Source organism: Martes martes (genome assembly GCF_963455335.1).
Source record: "Martes martes genome assembly, chromosome: 8".
In the NCBI taxonomy this organism is placed as follows: domain Eukaryota; kingdom Metazoa; phylum Chordata; class Mammalia; order Carnivora; family Mustelidae; genus Martes; species Martes martes.
Genome location: NC_137895.1, coordinates 84,236,956 through 84,257,951, shown reverse-complemented (window position 1 = coordinate 84,257,951; position 20,996 = coordinate 84,236,956). Strand labels below are relative to the sequence as shown.

Sequence of the window (20,996 nt, the reverse complement as noted above, 5' to 3'; positions counted from 1 at the left end):
ATGGGATGCAGAAAAGATCCAGAAAGGTGAGAGGGGGAAATTGTTGGCTGCTTCCAATAAGAGGTGCGGTGGAGATGAAAAAAGATGATTTAACTAAAAATCGTTTAAGTATGATAAAATTGGGATTGTGTCTGCCTTTCTTTCTTTCTTTTTTTTTTTTTTAAAGATTTTATTTTACTTATTTGGTAGAGAGATCACAAGTAGGCAGAGAGGCAGGCATTGAGAGAAGGGGAAGCAGGCTCCCCGCTGAGGGGCTTGATCCCAGGACCCTGAGATCATGACCTGAGCCGAAGGCAGAGGCTTAACCCACTGAGCCACCCAGGCACCCATGTTTGCCATTTCTATATACCTGCCTTATTTAGCATGAAATTGTAGAGGATTTTAGAGAAACTGGGCCTAAACCGGAACTCGTATTTCCTTATTCTCGGTTATGGTCTATACTATAGGAGAGGCAATAAGGGATAAAGAATGAGGGCTGGGTTCATAACATTCACCTCCTTCTCCCATAACTAGATATAGGTCCATTCTGTTCCTCGGTTATCTTATCTGTAAAACTGCAGATAATAGCCCCCTTATTTCAGGGTTGCTCTGAAAAACCAAGTGTTTATAAATTATAAATTCCCCAGGCTCCGTAAATACTCAAATGTTTCAATAAATGAACTGCTCACAAAAGAAAACTACAGCCTTTTCCTGTATAAACAGTAAGAGTCAACTGTACAGCGATTTTTGGCCTCTGCATGTCTGATTTTTTACCCGCTGTGTCAGGGTGGTGAGGTAGTAGCAGCCTAGGTCTACACAGCGATCAAAATCAGCCTGAAAACCAGCCACGCAGCGAGCTGGAAGCAGAGCCCTGCCGCGTGAGCGACTCCCGCAGCCACCGTACGGTCAACCTCATTCTCCCCGGGGCGGAGTTGCTGACTGACGGACAGGTTGTCTTAGCCACCCCAGCCGCGCTTTTTCTCAGCGCACCGCCCCCCAGCCGTGATAGGTAGCCAGCCTCGGCCAATGGTGACACACAGCCGTGGGCACAGTAGCCAATCAGGGGTTGGGAGCTTGGAAAGGAGCGGGGTCGAGGTAGACGCGGGTGGCGCGCCCAGAGAGCTAGCGGCGCGTTGCGGCGCGGCGGCAGAGGTAAGATGGCGGCGGTGCTTAATCTCGCTACCGCAGTTAGGCTGCTGCTTCTCCCCTCCTGCCGTCTTCGAGCTGCTACTTCGTCCCAGTCAGCGTCGAGGTTTCTTTCCTTCTGTAGGCTTCCAGAAACCAGATTCTCTGGTGCCCGGAGCCGGAGGACAAAATGGCGCTTGCACGGGCGGCCGAGGACGGGCAGGGCCCAGCCGTGAGCTCTGAGGCGGGCCGGGACAAAGGCGGCGTGCAGGGAGGCGGAGGCCCGGCGCGGCGCTGCGGCGTTGCTGCCGCCGCGTGGGGCGGGCGCTCCCGGCTCGTGCGGCGGCGGTGCGAGCCAGAGATACTTAGGGCGTGCTGGTGGTTCGGGTGGCGGCGGGCATGGGGGAGAAATTGAAGTGAGACAAATGGACTGGTGGCCTGGGGAGGCGTGGGAGGAGGGCAGTTACGGAGAGTGACTTCTGCCAGTCTTTTGGAAACTACCCGCGGTCGGCCCGGATGTGGTGGAGCAGGAAATTTCGGGAAGGATAAGGGCTTTTTGATCTTCTGTGTGACCCTGCAGGTTTTGGTATGAACAGGATTCGGATCCACGTCTTGCCGACCAATCGGGGGAGGATCACCCCAGTGCCCAGGTCCCAGGAACCCCTGTCTTGTTCATTCACTCATCGCCCATGCTCACAACCTCGTCTGGAGGGGCAGGAGTTTTGCATTAAGCATATCCTTGAAGACAAGAATGCACCCTTCAAGCAGTGTAGTTATATATCAACAAAGAATGGAAAAAGATGTCCCAGTGCTGCTCCAAAGCCTGAGAAGAAAGATGGGTATATATGTATAGATAATCTATATCGTTTTTACTTTAAGTTTTAAAACGAGAGGGGGAGGTGGATATTGTGGCCTTGTGAATAGCTGGAGTTTTTGTAAAATTGGGGTTATGGATATATCCTTGAGAAGAAAAACAAAACAAAACAAAACACCCAACCCGGTGAAGACTGCAAAGAGGCCACTTCCAGTTGGGGCACTCACTTAATTTCTTTAGACCTTTTCCCTTGTCTGTAAAATAAGGGGATATTCTAGATTATTCTTAACCCTGGGGTCCCTGGCCCTTTGGTCATCCCTGAACCTTGTTAAGTTGTATATATGCGCATTCTTCTGGGAATGGCTTCATAGCTTTCATCATTTAAGCAAAAGTATTCATGCAGAATAATAACTTGGCTAGTTAATTCTGCATGTATATTTTGGATTTAAAATTGTGCCTCATATCTTATTACCTTCAGTGGATAGATACTGAAGTAAAATATAGAGTTACCAGAAACAATTTTGAGAGATGCAAGTGGATCTCTTTGATTTGTTCTAAGGTGATGTCAGCATTTTTATAGTTGGGATGTTTAGTTTGATGAATGAAGCGCCAGATTATTATGCTACTTGCATGTCCCCTTAGTAAGACCAAATGAGTTGATGTTGGGCCGGTTAAATTACTCTGCCTTACTGGCCTTTGTAACTTATAAATGGAGGTAGTAGTTATTTTAATTTCCTAAAAATGATCTAAAGACTAGTGACTGTGAAAATGGTTGAACTCTTTCAAGAAGGGACCTGAGTATAAAATGTTAATATTTTGTCTCCTTAGCGTGTCTTTCTGTGCTGAACATGCCCGTAGGAATGCCCTGGCACTTCATGCTCAAATGAAGAAGACCAATCCAGGGCCTGTGGGTGAAACACTCTTGTGCCAGCTAAGCTCTTACGCTAAGACAGAGCTGGGGTCTCAAACTCCAGAAAGTAGCCGCAGTGAAGCCAGTCGAATTCTGGGTAAGGATCTTTTCTCCTAGAATGAAAAAGGAAAAAGTAAGTTAAAGAACTTATTTTGGTTTAACACAGTGCCTTGAACATACACATGATAATAGAATAAAATTGTAATTCATTGACGATTTGGTGAGAATTCCAGGATTGCTGTGTTCACCAGTTCTTTTCGGTTTGAGGTAGTGTGTGCTTGGGTTTTCTGTCTTGAGTTTATGACTGTTTCCTTCATTGCCATTTTTATGCTTGTCTTTGTTAGGCAAGGTAATTTCAGGAAGCAAGAATAATTTTGAGTTGACCTCTCTGTCCTTTTGAGGGCACAGTTACCTTATTTATGTTTTAAGTAACCTTACTTGGGTTATATTTTTTTCAAGCCAGTTTTATTTGCCGGTGCCTTTGTATTAAGTTGTTGGGGGTTTTTGTTTGTTTGTTTCTCTTAAATGTTAATGTTTGGGTTGATGGGTTAAATAATCTAGTTCTGTGTGGTGGAGTTACAGAGGTGGGAAGTCTTAATGGCTGCTCTCCCTTCCTTGCCTCAGATGAAGACAGCTGGAGTGATGGGGAGCAGGAACCCATTACTGTGGATCAGACATGGAGAGGTGACCCTGACAGTGAAGCTGATAGCATAGACAGTGATCAAGAAGATCCCCTGAAGTAAGTTGTAACTCCACATAAGACTTTAAAATTTTTTTTGTAGTTAGAATGTGGACTACAGTAATGCATGCTTTTAATAGATAAAGAACCTAGGAGGGATGAAGAGAGTTTAGCTATTTGTGAACAGTAATAGCTTCTGTATTTTAAAGTGTCCTGGTTCATCACTGTCTTGCTGCAGAGCAAGATTTTATTCTTTTTTGGAAGTCAGGAATTTGGGAAAATTTTGGATATCAAATTCTACACATGAAAAAGTATAGGGGAGAAAATAGGAAATTTCTTGGACATAATGGGAGGTCGGTTGAGAAATGCTTCGATCAGTTAGAGAAGAGGAAATTGATTTAAATGGATTCCTGGCTTAAACCTCAGGAACAGTAATGTTACTGTATTTGAATAAATACTTTTTTTTGCAAAGTTATATTTTATGAGTTTTTTTTCCCCAGTAGAAAAATAAAAAGATGTTCAGGAGTTTCCTTTTGTTTCATGCCTAAGAAAGAGAAACTGATTTAGGATCCCAGAAGTGAGTAATCAGGCTAATTATATCTTAACTAAGGTTCTACTCTTTACTTAGCCCATGATCACCTAAGGAGTTGTAGGAAAAAAACATTGCCACTCAGAATCTCATATTTCTGTCTCATGGTTTAGGTTTAGTTTAATTTTTTCTTTTTTTGTTTTCTTTATTCTTTCTGTGTACTGTCTCAACACTTCTGTTGACAGGTTGCATAGAAGTAAATAGTACGAGGGATAATGAATTTCTAGTCTTGTCATAAAAAGTCATTTAGGTTTACATTTTCTAAGTAGAATTAATTTCATCTATTTTTCTTGAGTAATGTCAATTTAGTCAGCTCTTCAGGAAGTACTTGTTTGGAAAGTCTCATCTAAGTCCTTTGAAAAGAAAGGAATGTTCATTACCTGGAAGGATTCTCTCACCACAGTAACTTTATACCAACCCCACCCCCACCCCCCAATTGTGCTTCTGGAAATTCCAGACTTGCTGCTTTGAAGAGGTATATGCTCTCTATAGTCACAAAATGACTGTCCTTTGGTGTGGTAAATAACTCAGCTTTGAAGGTCAAAAAACTTGATTTTGTCAGTAGTAATTTAGAGTGGATCAGTCTCTAGGGGACATATTTATGCTAGTGTAACTTAAAAATACCACTTAATTTTATGAGATGTGTAAGTGTTAAAAGGACTAGGTACTTGATGTCGATTTCTCCTAAAAGGAATATTCAAAGGGGAAAATGAAGTAGGCAACTAAATAGAAGGTTTCTCTTAATTCCTCTGTGAGATGATCCAAAAAAAACTTCGGCCTCCTAAAATATTTGCATTTTTAGGGATGTCAGTAGAGTTGTTAAATGTCTTTTAATACTAAATTTGTTAATAAGGTTATGTACTGATGTCTTAAATTTAATGTAAGTCTTTTTATTTAATGAAATTCTTTTAATTTCCTCTCGTGTCAGTGTTCTGTTGTTACTAGGTCCATTTTTTGAATCATTAACAACAGCATATATCTTTTTTTAAAAAAAATATTTTATTTATTTGACAGAGAGAGAGAGAGATCACAAGTAGGCAGAGAGGCAGGCAGAGAGAGAGGGGGAAGCAGACTCCCTGCAGAGCAGAGAGCCTGATGCAGGACTCTGAGATCATGTCCTGAGCCCAAGGCAGAGGTTTAACCCACTGAGCCACCCACGCGCCCAGCATACATCCTCTTCACTTGGTTTTTTGGAAGGCTGCTTTTGTATTATCTGTGATGATGTCATTAGAGATTTTATCCTGACTAGAATTAATATTGGTATAGTTTCTTCCTCACCTTTAGGTATGTCTATGTGATTTTCCTCAAAGTAACCATTTACTTAATTGCTTTGTAAAAAGGAACCTGAGGACTTCATTTACAACAACATCCTGCACTGGTGAAGTTTTAGCTTAAGACTAATTGTTAAATCTTTCCTTTTTAAAAGATTTATTTATTTATTTATTTATTTATTTGACAGACAGAGGTGACAGGTAGGCAGAGAGGCAGACAGAGAGAGAGGAGGAAGCAGGCTCCCTGCTGAGCAGAGAGCCCGATGTGGGGTTCGATCCCATGACCTGAGCCAAAGGCAGAGGCTTTAACCCACTGAGCCACCCAGGCACCCCAGATCTTTCCTTTTTTAAAAAGTAATTTTTTAAAAGTAATTTTTATCATACGACATTCTACAGGTATTCAAAACTAGTTTTTGTAAAGGTCATTTCAGGTTATTGAGTCTTCATCATTGTTACTAAAATAAATTTGGGGGAATACTCTTTCATAAGAGACATTATTTAATAGAATATAAGATGGCTCCCTCTTTTTTGAAGATGAATTCAAGTAATAAAACCCTGACTTAAATTTGTGAATATCAGAGTAAAGGAAGTTGGTACATGATTTTAGTAACTAGCTGTGAATGTCTGAAACATCCATCTTTAAATAAATGACCCACTCCCCCCAGTGATTTGTAGTAAATTCTAGTGACTTTCCATTTATAAATTCTAGTCCCTGGACTATTGGTTAAATTCTCTTCTGGCAGGGTACAATGAAGTTAATTTCATTTTAACAAAATTAACATTAGGTTAAGTCCTCAATAGTTTAGGTTTGCAAACATACTAATGCAACAGACCTGTTTTCCTGAAGATGCAAATTAGTTATCTTATTTAGACTTCAGATGTTTTTAAAACCTTTTCACAGGTTTTGGTAGTCTTAGGTAGTCTTTGGTAGTCTTAGATTTTTGTCATTTGTATAATTTGCTAGTTTTTATTCATCATGTTTTGGTTCTTAATTTGTTATTTTTACTTCAGACTACTTTGTAATTGTACTTAATTAAGCACAGGTAGTATTGGCTTCCATTTATATTCGAGAAAGGTTTTGGGGAGAGATTACTTGCTTTTGGTCCTGAAGTTAATAATTCTATTCCGTGTGTTTTAATGGCTTAACAGCTAATTTTTTAAGAAGGTGTAATATTTGTATTTCAAATTAGCTTGAGTACAAAATTTGTATGTATTGTTTTAAATAAAGGATGTAATTTTTACTCAGTTAAAATACGAAAATAGGAAGTCAAGTATATATCTAATGTCCTCTTCCCGGTTATGTAATGATCATACAAGGCTAATGGAACCAAAAATCTTTTAAATTTGCAGTTAATCTTTTCATTTAGACTTAAGTCAGAATCAGGAAAGTCTCCAGTTAAATTGCTTCTTTAACTCAGTTGCTTATGTGACCTCATCATAATCACTAGAATAACTTCTTATGTTTATAATTGGTGGCCAAGCTTAGTAAAGTTGATGTGGATCTAGATCTTTGGCAATTAAGGGCCACCCCGGGGTGCTATATTTTTGAGAAATTTGTCAAGAAAATGAGCTGGGGACAGTGAATAGCCACTGTGGACCAGTGTTTTGAGGGCTCATGTAAATTCCAATATAGGAATATATTTTAAATTAGAAATTGAAATTACTACTTTTTGTATTTCGATTAAACTGTATTAAGATAGTAATATTATTAAATTGAATACTTTTAAGCTATCCTGACTGCTAAGTGACTAAATTATTCAATTTAGTCAATTATTCAATTATGAAATTGAATAAGATTGTAGATTAATAAAAAATTTGAATGTTCCAAATCTTCATATCTTAACTGCAGATAACTGGGAAAAATAATGAAACCACTCCCCTTCCTCATATGGTGAGATCATACGTTAGTATTCAATGCTCAGGGATTTTCTTTATTATTTATTTATTTATTTATTTATTTAAAAAGATTTATTTATTTATTTATTTGCCAGACAGATCACAAGTAGGCAGAGAGGCAGGTAGAGAGAGTGGAGGAAGCAGGCTTCTAGCTGAGCAGAGAGCCTGATGTGGGGCTCGATCCGAGGACCTGAGATCATGACCTGAGCTGAAGGCAGAGGCTTTAACCCACTGAGCCACCCAGGCGCCCCTATTATTTGTTTTTTAATAACTCAAATACTGTGATTGAAAACATTGATATTTAATAAGGTGATGGTCTCAGTGGTGGCTTACTGTTAAATAACAAACTTAAGTCTCCTCGCTACCCTTTTCTCCTTTTAAGCTTGGGTTTAATATTGTGTTTTCTTATTCTTTGCTGAATTCTGTTTTATTCCAGACATGCTGGTGTCTACACAGCAGAAGAAGTTGCTCTGATAATGCGTGAGAAGCTAATTCGTTTGCAGTCTTTGTACATCGATCAGTTTAAACGACTTCAACATCTGCTCAAAGAGAAGAAGCGACGTTATTTACATAATCGCAAAGTGGAACATGAAGCTCTAGGCAAGTTTTTTTTGCTGGTCCCAACCAGCTATTTGTGGGTTCACAATGCGAATTTGGTAGTAGTTAGATTTATCTGTCTTGGTACCTGGAGTGAAGGAGAATTTGCTTTTGAAAATAGCTATCTTATGGCCAGAATTTACCCTGTTTCTTTCTTGTTAATTTGGAGCAGCCATCCTTTATTGGTTGCTCGGCACATAACATCTTGACTGTTGTTACTCATCAGGTAGTAGTCTCCTGACTGGCCCAGAGGGACTTTTGGCCAAAGAACGAGAGAACTTAAAGCGTCTGAAGTGTCTTCGGCGGTATCGCCAGCGTTACGGAGTGGAAGCCTTACTACATAGGCAGCTGAAGGAACGCAGAATGCTGGCCACAGATGGTGCTGCCCAACAGGTAATTTGTGTTTATGCCTCTAAGGGGTATGTATTTGCTTTGTTTACTAAGTTAGAGTAATCGTCAAAACACTGTACAGTCTTGGCTCTGAAATCTGACTTAATTGGACGTGGGGTAAATTGAAAAGAGCACTTGAGTCCAGACACTGCTGATCTTGAGGTTGTCATGTGTTGAGTTTTTTTAGCTTTTAAGGATGTACCTTTCTTATATGTTACAAGTATCTATTCTCATAGATAATTCCTTGTATTTTCCCTCCCTCCCTCGCTCCCTCCTTCCTTCCTCTCTTTCTTTCTTTCTGTAAGATTTATAGAGACAGACAGAGAGAGAGTGCATGTGAGTGGGGTGGGGGCAGAGGAAAAGAATCTTTAAGCAGGCTCCCCTCTGAGCAGGAAGCCTGGCATGGGCTCAATCTCTCAACTCATGAAATCATGACCAGAGCCGAAACAAAGAGCTGGATGCAAACTGAGCCACCCAGATGCTCCAGTTGGCTGTATTTTCTTTTGATGGTTTGTTTGTTTGATTTATCTATTTTCTCCATTGTAGGCTCACACGACTCGTTCCAGTCAGAGGTGCTTGGCCTTTGTGGATGATGTTCGTTGTTCCAATCAGTCTCTTCCAATGACCAGACATTGCCTTACCCGTATCTTTTTTATTCAGTTCAACTTGCTAGCTAAAGGCTGGTGGGAATCTCTGATAGTTTGCTTAATTGAAGGTCTTTGTTTTCCTTTGGCCCTGAATCAAGGCCAGCAGTTTGCTGAAGCTGTTGGTTTCAAACAGGAGCCTAAAGAAATGTCTTTCTATGGTCTGTTGGCCATTTCAAAACTTCGGAAATGTAATGGTCAATTCATTAGAAAGAAATATGTGAGTCATTGGAGATAGCAGTGGGCTAATATTTATTTATAGTAGATTAGTATTGGGATTCCAAAATACAGAGATCCGTGCTAGAACTTTTTCACTGGAAATAGAATAGTGTTAAATCCAGTTATCTCTCTCACACACACACACAATTAATACAGGTTTTCCACCAGAAAACAGTCGGTTCTGAACTGTGACCTTTCTTTAAGAAGTATCCTTTTGTATGGTCAGGGCCCTAATTTGTATATTTTAGACTTCATTCAAATTGAAAACTTACTATTTCCAAAAACAGAATGATTCCACTCCCCACCCTCCCAGGTAGTTTGCCTTTGAACCATCATAGCATCTCTTGATTCTGCTATGAGACCACATTTACTGTCAGTTTGTAAGACTTTTTGAGTTTATTGGATTGTGAAAGTGCATCCTTATTATGGATATCAAGAAAGTTAATTTCACAGTAAAAGCACTTGTTAAGTATGATGATTTTTATTATCTAAAAGGCTTACATCTTGCTGGATTTCATTTGCCTGGCAAGAGATATAAAATACTTGGAAATGAAGTTTATCTTTTTTAATAGGAAAAGAAAAAGAATCTTCTCTTGGTCATCTGAGAGGAAAAAGTTGTTTTCTGTTCTGTTTATTTGAATATTTTACCAGTTTATTAATTATTATATCTGATAAAGGATTATTGTCCTTAATATACAAATTACTTGGTGCAAGGTAATTAAAAACTAAAGATAAATGCTCAAAACAATTGGGCAAAGGATGGCTAAGTGTTGAAAAGTTTATCTTCATTGTACATAAGTGAAAGAGGGAATAAGAAAATTTTTAATCTATGAATTTGATACTTATATATATATATTTAATGAATGAGTGAATTTCAAGTTGAAGTTGAGGTGAGGTTGTGGTGAATGAGTCCTTCTAAATGCTGCCAGTGGGAAGATCAAGTGGTACAAGCTTTCTAGAGAGGAGCTTGGCAGTATTCATATTTTTTTTTTTAAAGATTTTATTTATTTATTTGACAGACAGAGATCACAAGTAGGCAGAGAGGCAGGCAGAGAGAGAGGAGGAAGCAGGCTCCCGACTGAGCAGAGAGCCCGACGTGGGGCTCGATCCCAGGACCCGGGATCATGACCCGAGCCAAAGGCAGAGGCTTTAACCCACTGAGCCACCCAGGCGCTCCCAGTATTCATATTGTTTGATATAATGTTACCTTGGAATTTATCTTAAGGATATAATAAAATGTAGACCGATACTTTTACATAAAATTCCTTCAACTGGTGACAGCCTTTAAATTTTCAGAAATGGGGTATAGAGAAGAAAATGATGTAACGTTATATGGAATATGTTTAGGCAATAAGCATTAGATTTAACAAAATTTATGAATGACCTAGGAAAATGATTGTGACAAAAATAGGATATGAAATTACATATAATCAAATACTGGGAGGGGAATTAACAGAAATTAACTGCTTTTTGTTGGTGGGGTTACAAATGCCCTTTATTCCTCTGCCTTGTACTTTCCAGGTTTTCTTCAGTGAGTGTGAATTACTTTATAAATCAGAAAAAATCAGTTTACAGGTATTGAGGAATATTTTAGACTTAAAATATTATACTCAAATGGTTTATTAGGTTATTAGTATTTTAAAAAGCAAAGTTGAAAATGAAATGTATTTGAAAGGAGAAGGAAAGTATGATTTCTTTTGTTTTATGCTTTTTTCCTTTCCACTCCATAGTTGCTTAAGTCACTTACCCTTCCTTAAGTCCTTATCCCAGAGAAAGATGCGACTGCCATTGGTGACCTGTTAACTCTTTACACTGGTCTAATGGAGACAGCACTGGACTGAAAGTGAAGGACCCAGACTCTAGTTGTAGGTCAACCATTCCCTTCTCTTTGTCTCTCTTGTCCCCATTGGAAAGGAAAGGGGGTGGAGGAGGATGGGGGAGGGTTTTTCCAGGATATTGTATTAAATAAGAGACTTGTGAAAGTCCTTTGAATTCCATGAAAAAAGTTCTGATTAAAACATTTAATTTAATGGATTGATTTTAAGTGTTAATAATTTAATAAGATTGGACTTTTTAAGCACATTGGAGACTAGGTTTTCTTAAGCACATAGAGAATGCGAATCTGGTTGTTCCTGTATGATTCATGTGTTTGTTCGTTTGATTGTTCATTTTCACTTGATAAGTATTGTTTACTTTGTACTGTTTACTGTTCCTTTAGGGAAGTGGTTCTCAACTGGGGACCATTTTATCCCCATTTGGTGATGTGTGGAGACAGTTTTGCTTTTTACAATTTAGGGATGAGAGTGCTACTGACATCTAGTGGGTAGAGGCCAGGAATGCTGCTAAGCATCCTACAATGCACAGGCCAACCGGTGATGTCAGTAGAATTATGGTTGTGAAATCCTGTCTTGAGTTTAGCAGTTTCTAAGAATTGATTGAAACAAATGGCTTTATTCAAGAAGTTTTATTTGGTTTAAAAATAAAATACATGCTAGACTTCTTAATTTTTAGATATTACCTTAAAATTTGGGAGGAAAATTTACCCATAATTCTATAATCCTGGGTACAGTTAGTTCATAGAAAATTGTGGCTTCTGGTTTAAAAATAAGCCCACATTTGAAATAACAGTTGTCTGTTAATCTAGGGGGAAACCATGTAGTTAAGATTTCAAGAAATAGTTATCACTTGAATAAAACATTTCACAGGGAGAGTAACTTGAACTAAATTTTATTGTTTATCTAATCAGTTTAATTTTGATTCATCCTACAGAGCTGCTTTGCCAACTTGGAAACTTGCCCTTTTCTGTAGAAGTTGTTAGTCCTCCTGGAATGTTCCTGGGGTACTTGCTTTCCATGGGTCCTCATAAGCAAAATTATCTTCTTTCCTTTCTCTTTGGAACCATGGCAGAACTCCCCTGCACTAGCATCCCTATCCCCCCAAAAAGCAAGGGGGCATGGAAACTTGTTTTTATTTTTCGTCTATTACTAGATCTTCTATTTTCCCCAGTCCCCTGCTGCTTTAAACATATGTAAACATTTTGGAAACAAGATTCAAGAAGTTTTTGCAATTTTTTTTGCCAGTGTGCTTAACAGAGCAGAAACACCATATCTCTTGATTCTTGGGAGGCCTTGGTAGCGTTTCTGCAAGCTATTTGCCTTTGCCATAGCATGTTTCGTAGGAATAGATGCAGATTCCTAGGATTGTTACTGTCGTTTGCTTTGCAGTGTTGTCAAATGTTTTGTGTTTGACTCTCCCAAGTGAGAACAAGATTAGTGTCTCTAGTTTAAATGACTGGGATCCAGAAGTGTAATTTGGGGACTAGATTTAAATTACCGGTAGAGCTGGAATTGGATGGTAGTGAATGACACTTGGAGAAGAACTTTGAAAAAATTGCTAACTGTGTTTGATTCTGTTTCACATGTAACCAGTTGTCTTCTGTAGTGCAGACCTTGAATTTTACATGGCAGACAACACTTGTATTTTGTGCCTCTAGTAGATCCATTTTATTTCCCTTGACCATTTTTCTACAGATATTTGTCAGGACACGAATCAGGTTCTCTTCAAATGCTGCCAGGGGTCTGAAGAGGTACCCTGCAACAAACCAGTTCCTGTAAGCCTCTCTGAGGATCCCTGCTGCCCACTGCATTTCCAGTTGCCTCCTCAGATGTATAAGCCCGAGCAGGTACTGTCTGTGCCAGACGATCTGGAAGCCGGCCCCATGGATCTGTACTTGAGTGCTGCCGAGCTTCAGCCCACTGAGAGTTTACCTCTGGAGTTCAGTGATGTAAGTTAGAGAAGCTCTGCTCTGGTTGGCCCTTGAGGCAAGGCCTTATTTATTAATGGTGAGACTAGGTTCGTCTTTTGTGGCCAGGAGACTTGATAAGTTTTTGAAATGCTACATGTATGGTTGTGTTTGTATGTTAGCATATTAATTTAGGGACCATTAAGTTGAAGGAGTTTTTCTTTATCTGAGGGAATGATAAGGAATTAAATTGTAAACTATGGGAAGCTGGAAAGTCAAGATTGTTTTGGGTTTAGTATAGCCAGGAAACTTGGTACCCATCCACAAGGTGAGTGATTGACTAGAATCTTAATAGTACATATGAATTCTCATATCTACTCTTGATGGTTTTAAGCTGTGTGTTTGCTCTGTAGTAGTAAAGTTTCATTTTCAGGTTAATACGCCCCCGAAGAAATGACTCTAAACCCAGCTCTGGCTGCTGGCTTTTATTATTGATGTGTTATTGTAGATTCTGTTGTGAATGGACTAGAACAACAGTGATCTCTTTTTAAGTATTTACAGCCTTCTAAGTGTGTACACTACTTTTTTAAGCTTGTTCCTCAGTTGGTCCCAACCCCTTAACCCATCTCTGATTTTATTTGTTCCCATAGTTAGCACTGTCCTACTGTCAGACTCAGGGATCAGTTGATACAGCATCTTTGTCTTAGCACTTTAGTTAATATTTAGTATTCTGGATCAAGGTCTTCATTATTTGTTCTGAAGATGAGTCTGAATTTCATAATAAAGTTTTGTATATAACCATGACGTGTTTAATGTAACAAATATAAATGGAAAATTTAATATAGTTTGCAAGATTATTTACTAATGGTAGAAGCAAAGTTTGGGTGGCTTCAAGGGTATTGCTTGTTAAAAAGGATATAAAAGGACAGGGTAATATCTGAAAAAGAAAGGTGATACTAAGAAGAAACTGGGTCTAATTTTTTTTTCATGATCCCCTTTCTCTTTTACATATGATCTATAGGCTTATTAAACTTTTTTTTCATTATTTCATTTATAATAAAGTTATCATTTTTATTATAATCCTGATTATAATTGCTTTTTAAAAAAATTTCTTTAACACAGATTTCATAGAATATGAAAACTAGAAAGGGACCTTATATACTTCAGTACTTGCCAAGTTTTTCAGTGAGATTATGTTGAAGAGCGTAAATGAACAGATAGCCCTTTGTTGATAAGGACAGTTTTGTCCACTTCCCTTCATTTTAAATGTGAAGAAAATGCAGAGGTGCTATCTTTTTTTTTTTTTTTTTTTTAGTAACATGAGCAAATTTATAAGGTCTGAAAATTAACCTAATAAGCACTATATCACTACATTCCTTTCAGATAATAATGTAAATATGTAGAAACTAGCACATGTATTTCATGTAGATATATTAGGATAGTAACTTTTATTTCATCTGATAATTTTTTAGAGCCATTTCTCTTTTGACCTTTTTGCTTTTCCCCTTTCACCTGTTTTTGCCATATTAGTATTGCTCTTCGGAGAATTTTTACACAAAATCTTAGAGATTATAAGATTTGTGATTATATGTGTGTGAAACTGACATTTAAGGAATCTTAATTTTAAAAATATTTAGGGGTGCCTAGTGGTTCAGTCAGTTAAGGGTCTGACTCTTGGTTTCGGCTCAGGTTATGATCTCTGTCCTGGGATCCAGCCTCACTTCAGGGTTCTGTGCTCAACCGGGAGTCTCTTTGGCCTTCCTTCTCTCTCTGCTCCTCCTCCTGCTTGTGTGTGTGTGTGCATACGCACGCTTTCTCTCTCTCAGATAAATAACATCTTTAAAAATATTTAAAAACATTGTCAAATCTGTTTATTCATGTTGTTTGGATTTTTTTTTTTTTTTTCAAAAGAATGTGAGAAGTAACCTTACTTTTCGGATTCCAGTGGGTTTTTAAGATGGACCTTTGATGTTAGAGGTTTAAAATGATAATCATTTGGGGCGCCTGGGTGGCTCAGTGGGTTAATAAGCCTCTGCCTTCGGCTCAGGTCATGATCTCAGGGTCCTGGCATCAAGCCCTGCGTCTGGCTCCCTGCTAAGCGGGGAGCCTGCTTCCCCCTCTCCCTCTGCCTGCCTCTCTGCCTACTTGTGATCTGTCTCTCTCTCTCTGTCAAATAAATAAATAAAACCTTTTAAAAAATGATAATCATTTGTACTTTATCATCTACTATGTTTATATGAATACACTTTTGATAAATCATATTGGTCATTATAAGTATAGTTTTATTCTTAATCTTTGGAGGTAAAAATTCTCTGGAAAATGTTGAAACAAAATCCAGTTTTAGAAATTTTGTCCTCCTGTACTGGATATATTTACTAATACACAATTTTCCTGGGGGAAAAAATGATTTCTTTTTTTTTTTATAAAGATTTTTGTTTATTTATTTGACAGAGATCACAAGTAGACAGAGAGGCAGGCAGAGAGAGAGAGGAGGAAGCAGGCTCCCCGCTGAGCAGAGAGCCCGATGCGGGGCTCTACTCCAGGACCCAGAGATCATGACCCGAGCCGAAGGCAGAGGCTCCAACCCACTGAGCCACCCAGGCGCCCCGAAAAAATGATTTCTTAATTGTATGAATTTAACCAAGCAATCTTAGTTTGTAACCTACATTCTGCCTTAGATGTCATTTCTATAACTTGCTAATAACTTCTGGTAATTTTACCTGTGGGAGGACCAGGTATTAGATAATAATACAGGTTAAAATTCAGTCTTTCCTTCTGGATATTATACTTGCTTGTTTACTGTGCTTTGATCCAAGGATGTTTGGCAAAAACCCAATACCACAATCCTATTACTTTTTGTGTGTGATTTTTGAGATCAGAACAAAATGTGGATTCTGTTTTTATGTCCTGATGGACTTCTGTTTCTAAGTATTCCTGTTGTGATAGGCATTTCTGCTGATCCACTCTTCTTGTTTGAGGTTCCTTTCCCCAATTTTAATTCCTTTTTTTTTTTAAAGATTTTTTCCTATTTATTTATTAGACAGATCACAAGTAGGCAGAGAGGCAGGCAGAGAGAGAGGAGGAAGCCTGCTCACCGCTGAGCAGAGAGCTGGATATGGGCTCGATCCCAGGACCCCGAGATCATGACCTGAGCCGAAGGCAGAGGCTTCAACCCACTGAGCCACCCAGGTGCCCCAACCCAATTTTAATTCTTGTAACAGACAAAATGAACATGTGAGAAAAGCCTTTTGAATATCTTTTTTCTTTACAAAACATTTCCATACCATTGTCATCTTGAGACTTGGGAAACTTCATGCCTCATGGGTTCTTTTATTTTCATTTATTCATTTATTTTTTCATTTGCCAGAGAGAGAGTGCAAGAGTGCACACAGGCAGGGGGAGCAGCAGGCACCCTGCTGAGCAAGGAGGCCAACTGGGGGCTCCATCCCAGGCTACCCAGGTGTCCCTAAATGGGTTCTTTCAGATGCCAAGTTATTATATGTATAATAATTGTGCATAGTAAAAGAATTGAAGAGAACATTTTACAGGCTTAACCACATGAGAATACTGGTTTCTGTGGATAGTACAGAAGTTTCTAGGGGCACCTGGCTGGCTCTGTCAGTTTAGTGTGGGACTCTTGGTTTTGGCTCAGGTCATGATCTCATGGGTTGTGAGAGTCCGCTTGAAGAGTCTCTCCGTCTGCCCCTCCCCCCTACACAGCACTCTCATAAATGGAAGACTGAATGGAAAAATAAATAGTTTCTAACACATCTGAAATAGATGTTAGGTAGCTGACCATATCCTTTTCTGAATTTCTGCTTAAATTGAGCAGGCTTAAGTGTCGTACATTTTAAAATTAATATTCTTTACCTTAATTATATTGAAGTGTGATACTTAATTTGGTAATTAGCACACCAAAGAAAGGGTTTCACATACTTAGACTTAATTTAAAAGCATAGAACTAAGTCTGTTGTAAAGCTAGATTACTGGAAACAGCCTCTATAAAGTGGATTGGGCATAGGGGAGTAGAAGCCCTTTGTAAATTCACTCTTGGGAGGGGAGTTTAGCAGTAGACTCTTAGTAGCATGAAAGTTAGTTTGACACATTGTGGCCTTGTGATGCTTTTGGCCCTGAATCAAGACCAGTGGTTTGCTGTAGCTGTTGGTTTCAAACAGGAGCCGAGAGTACTGTGTTTCTGTGGTCTGGTAGCCATTCAGCATCCCAGTGGGAATGGCTCCTTCAATTGGAAGAACATAGATTATGGAATATGATTTTCTTTCTTTTTTAATTTTTCCTTTTTTTAAAAAAAGCTTTTATTTATTTGAGAGAGGCAGAGGAGAGAGAGGGGAGAGCAGGAATGTGGGGGGAGGGGCAGACAGAGAAGCACGGAGCAGGGACCCGGGAGCCTGACACGAGGCTCCTTCCCAGGACATCAGGATCTCAAGATCGTGACCTGAGCAGAGGGCAAATGCTTAACCAACTGAGCCACCCAGGTGCGTCCTCCCTCCCCCCTTAAAAGAGCAATTGAAGTATGTTTTGTTTAAGAATTAGGGATTTCTGGGAGGGGATAGGGACTTCATCCAAATAGTACTTCTTAGCTCACTGTGACTGTTATAGGGCATTAATCAAGCAATCTCATATTGTCCAGCCTTTTTTTTTTTTTTTTTTTTTTAAAGTAAGCTCTGTGCTCATCATGGGGCTTGAACTTAGAACCCTGAGATCAGGAGTTGCATGCTCTACCGACAGAGTCAGTCAGCCAGCCACCCTGCATATTGTCCAATCTTTGAAAGCAGTATTTTATTTTAGTTTGTGATTATGCTGATTGTCCATATTAGGTTCACCACAGGTGAACTTAGATGGTGACTACAGTTAGTCTTAGAAGGAATACACTTTTTTTTAAGTAAAATTTTTTTGTAAAATGTTTATAACATGAAATTTACTGTTAACCATTTTTACGTGTACAATTCGTGGTGTTATGTACATTCACAGTATTGAGCAGCTGTCACCATTGTGCATCTCTAGAATTTTCTATCAGCTTCAAGACTGTGCCCATTGAACTATAACTCCTGCTTCCTCTCTCCCTCCAGCCCTTGGTAGCTACTATTCTACATTTTTATCTCTGAATTGTTCTATTTGAAAATGCCTTTTTTTTTTTTTTTTTAAAGCTAGTACAGTGGTCTGTGCCTTATACTCAGCAGCAAGCAAAAGTTTTTAGAGCTTTTGGATCTTATCCTATTTGTTGGACATTCTGGGAAAAATCTTTTTTTGGTTAAAGGTAGGCAAGGGGGTGAGAGAAATAAAGGAAAATTGCTTTGAGGTTTATTGAAAAATATACCAGCTTCAGCTTACTGGTTCCCTTGGTTTTACTGATAGGCTTTTTCTCTTTGTTTTCCTAGGACTTGGATGTTGTGGGTGATGGTATGCAGTGCCCTCCTTCACCCTTACTTTTTGATCCTTCACTAACCCTTGAAGATCATTCAGTCAAAGAAATTGCCGAAGGCCCGGTGGATATTCTGGCAAGTGAAGGACAACCCCATCCAGGCACAGGTCTCCCTGCTGGCTATGGCTAGCATGTACTCCCAGTGTGGGGTTGTCATCACAAGTAGACTGTATAGGGGCCCCAGATGGCAGTTCTATAAATGGGCCCTTAAAGAGAACACCACTGTCCCAGAATTTCAGAGAGCAGAATGCGTGTTTCTTTAGTTAACTAGAAGAGGTTAAGACAAGGAATCTACATAAATCATAAGTGGTTCTTTTTACAGGGAGAGTTCAGCACTGGAATTATTTTCATCGTAGCATAAGGACAAGTCATGTGATTCAGCTTCTTTCTTTGAGCCTTGGGTGGGGTACCAGTGGCCCTGACTGAAGACTAGCAGTTGTACTATAGCTGTTTGTTTCAAGCAGAGGCCCAAAGGACTGTCTTCCTGTGATCTCCTGGCTGTTCTGGAACCTCAGCAGAGAATGGCTCTTTCATTGGAAGAAACAACCCATAGCTCTCCCTCCCATTGGGAGGGCCTCAGGAATGCTACCTGTCATGGCCGCTGACTCCAAGGATCAGAGATAGTACAGTATGGGGAAGAGCAACCTCTCAGTTACTATATTTCTGCTGTCATGATTTTGATAAGTCACATTCATGTTTCAGACCATAATGAATGGATTTGTAACCAGCGTGACTTCCTTTTAACAGGGCCAGATGCAGATGGCTGGAGATGGGTGCAGATCACAGGGGTCTCGAAATTCTGAGAAGGCCTCTACACCACTGTCTCAGAGCGGAGTGGCTACTACAAATGGGAAGCCAGAACCCTCTTCTATCAGTTGATGCTTTGTTTGGGGAACCATTTATCTGACTTTGGTGGATTTGAATTTTCCATTCTTTTAAACAAGTATTTATGACTGTCTCTCACTGAAGGACACCTCCGACTATGGCGTTTTTCCTCTGGGTTATTGAGTGCTGTAGTCAAACATAAACCAGATTTGTTGGGGAGGGACCAAGAGTGTCTCCCCAGTCTGCGCAGGGAAGAGAGAGATAGGTGATTCCTGTCAGAGCTGCTGGGACTGAGAGTATTTGGGATTGTGCCTAAGGGAGAAACATCTTTGTAATAGGAATTCCTAGGTCCAGGCACAAATACGCATAGGTGTTTAGGTAGGAGATGTGTACCTTTGGGTTATTAATGGAACCCAGTGTCTGATTATCTCTATCTAATGGCCTGTGTTTTAGCCTTTCTTCACCTCTCACCTGATTGGTAATCTGAATCCCTCCCTCCTCCACTGAACTCTGACCTATCATCTCTGAGAATAGCCCACAGGACTGGGCCCTCTTTAATCATCCATCTTGCTTCTAACCTATGTAAATTTCTGTAGTGGCTATCTTATGTAAAATAAAATAAAAAATTATTGTATATAGTTTCTATTAAATGTTAAAATGTTATGAAAATGTAAAACAATTGAATGCATGTTTTCTTTGTATTTGAATGTGTATATATATTTTTTGGGTCCTTAGGGAGTTGTATCTGATGGGAAAGGGAAAAACAGGACAGGTTAACTTCCATCCCAAGAAGTAAAATACATTTTCAGGAACTTGGTTTGGTTTGGAAGGTAAGATAAAAACCTGTAAGAAGTAAATGGAAACGGGTGGAACTTCCTTATTAAAGCCTACCAGTTTTAGAAATCTTCCTCATTTCATTCTGCTCTTTGTGCCACCTACTCCCATTTGCATTTCTTTTCTCCTAGTTAATGTCTGATTATCATCCCAAAATTCTCTAGAGCTAGGAATGTATGTAAAAAACTTGTATTGAAATTGAGCCTGATGCTGGAGCAGAGATAGGTGTAAACTGTCAAGATCATTTTGATGATGAATCTAAAGATAGGATTAAAATAAAAGTTCACTTAGGACTGAGTTACCTATGCTAGAAGTTGTCTGTTACAGGCATGCCTTGGAGATATGTAGGTTAGGTTCCAGACCACTGTAGTCAAAACAGATACCTTGATAAAGCATGTCAGGTGAATTTTCTGGTTTTCTAGCACATATAAAAGTTACACTGTACTGTAATCTACTAAGTGTGTAATAGCGTTATGTCTTTAAAAAGTCATAACTTAGGGGCGCCTGGGTGGCTTAGTGGGTTAAGCCGCTGCCTTCAGCTCGGGTCATGATCTCAGGGTCCTGGGATCGAGTCCCACATCAGGCTCTCTGCTCAGCAGGGAGTCTGCTTCCTCCTCTCTGCCTGCATCTCTGCCTACTTGTGTCTCTGTCAAATAAATAAATAAAATCTTTAAAAAAAAAAGTCATAACTTAGTTAAAAAATACTTTATAGCTAAACAGTGCTAACCATCATCTGAGCTTTCAGCAAGTGGTAATCACTGATCATAGATTATCATAACATATAATAATGAAATCGTGCAAGATTTATGAATGTGATGCAGACACAAAGTGAGCAAATGCTTTTGGGAAAATGGTGCCAGTACATTTGGTCGTTGCGGGGTTTCCACAAACCTTCAGTTTGTAAAAGAATGCAGCATCTGCAAAGTGCAATAAAGCGAAGCACAGTAAAACGTGTGCCTGTAATTGTCCCTGGACCTTCGTTAAAGTGCTGCCCAGCTGACTTCTACTATTTAGTAGTCCTGTGATCTTCGTGGCTGTTACC

At 39.3% G+C, this 20,996-nt stretch overlaps 1 protein-coding gene across 7 annotated transcripts; it reads left to right on the top strand.

The window, feature by feature from the left end:
* Positions 1–1,076: 1,076 nt before the first annotated feature.
* Positions 1,077–20,626, top strand: KANSL2 (KAT8 regulatory NSL complex subunit 2). 7 transcript variants are annotated; one of them, XM_080811712.1, is made up of 11 exons: positions 1,117–1,131; positions 1,250–1,336; positions 1,685–1,943; positions 2,747–2,925; positions 3,453–3,567; positions 7,700–7,863; positions 8,087–8,253; positions 8,797–8,893; positions 12,644–12,897; positions 18,252–18,371; positions 19,043–20,020. In XM_080811712.1, exons 3-11 carry the CDS (start codon positions 1,693–1,695, stop codon positions 19,172–19,174), a joined length of 1,479 nt encoding a protein of 492 aa, XP_080667838.1. In that variant the 5' UTR covers positions 1,117–1,131; positions 1,250–1,336; positions 1,685–1,692; the 3' UTR covers positions 19,175–20,020. The 7 variants fall into 7 exon arrangements, with proteins under 7 accessions (XP_080667841.1, XP_080667836.1, XP_080667839.1 ...); XM_080811710.1 differs by lacking the exon at positions 1,250–1,336 and having other exon boundaries at positions 1,078–1,131; positions 19,043–20,626; XM_080811713.1 differs by lacking the exon at positions 1,250–1,336 and having other exon boundaries at positions 1,078–1,131; positions 18,252–18,402; positions 19,043–19,792.
* Positions 20,627–20,996: the final 370 nt, after the last annotated feature.

Bases quoted from the DNA above. Each gene is read 5' to 3' on its own strand.
- KANSL2 (XM_080811710.1), top strand. From the start codon at position 1,693: ATGAACAGGATTCGGATCCACGTCTTGCCGACCAATCGGGGGAGGATC. The intron at 1,944-2,746 runs GTATATATGTAT...TTGTCTCCTTAG, and splicing joins AAGCCTGAGAAGAAAGATGG to CGTGTCTTTCTGTGCTGAAC. The intron at 12,898-18,251 runs GTAAGTTAGAGA...TTGTTTTCCTAG, and splicing joins TACCTCTGGAGTTCAGTGAT to GACTTGGATGTTGTGGGTGA.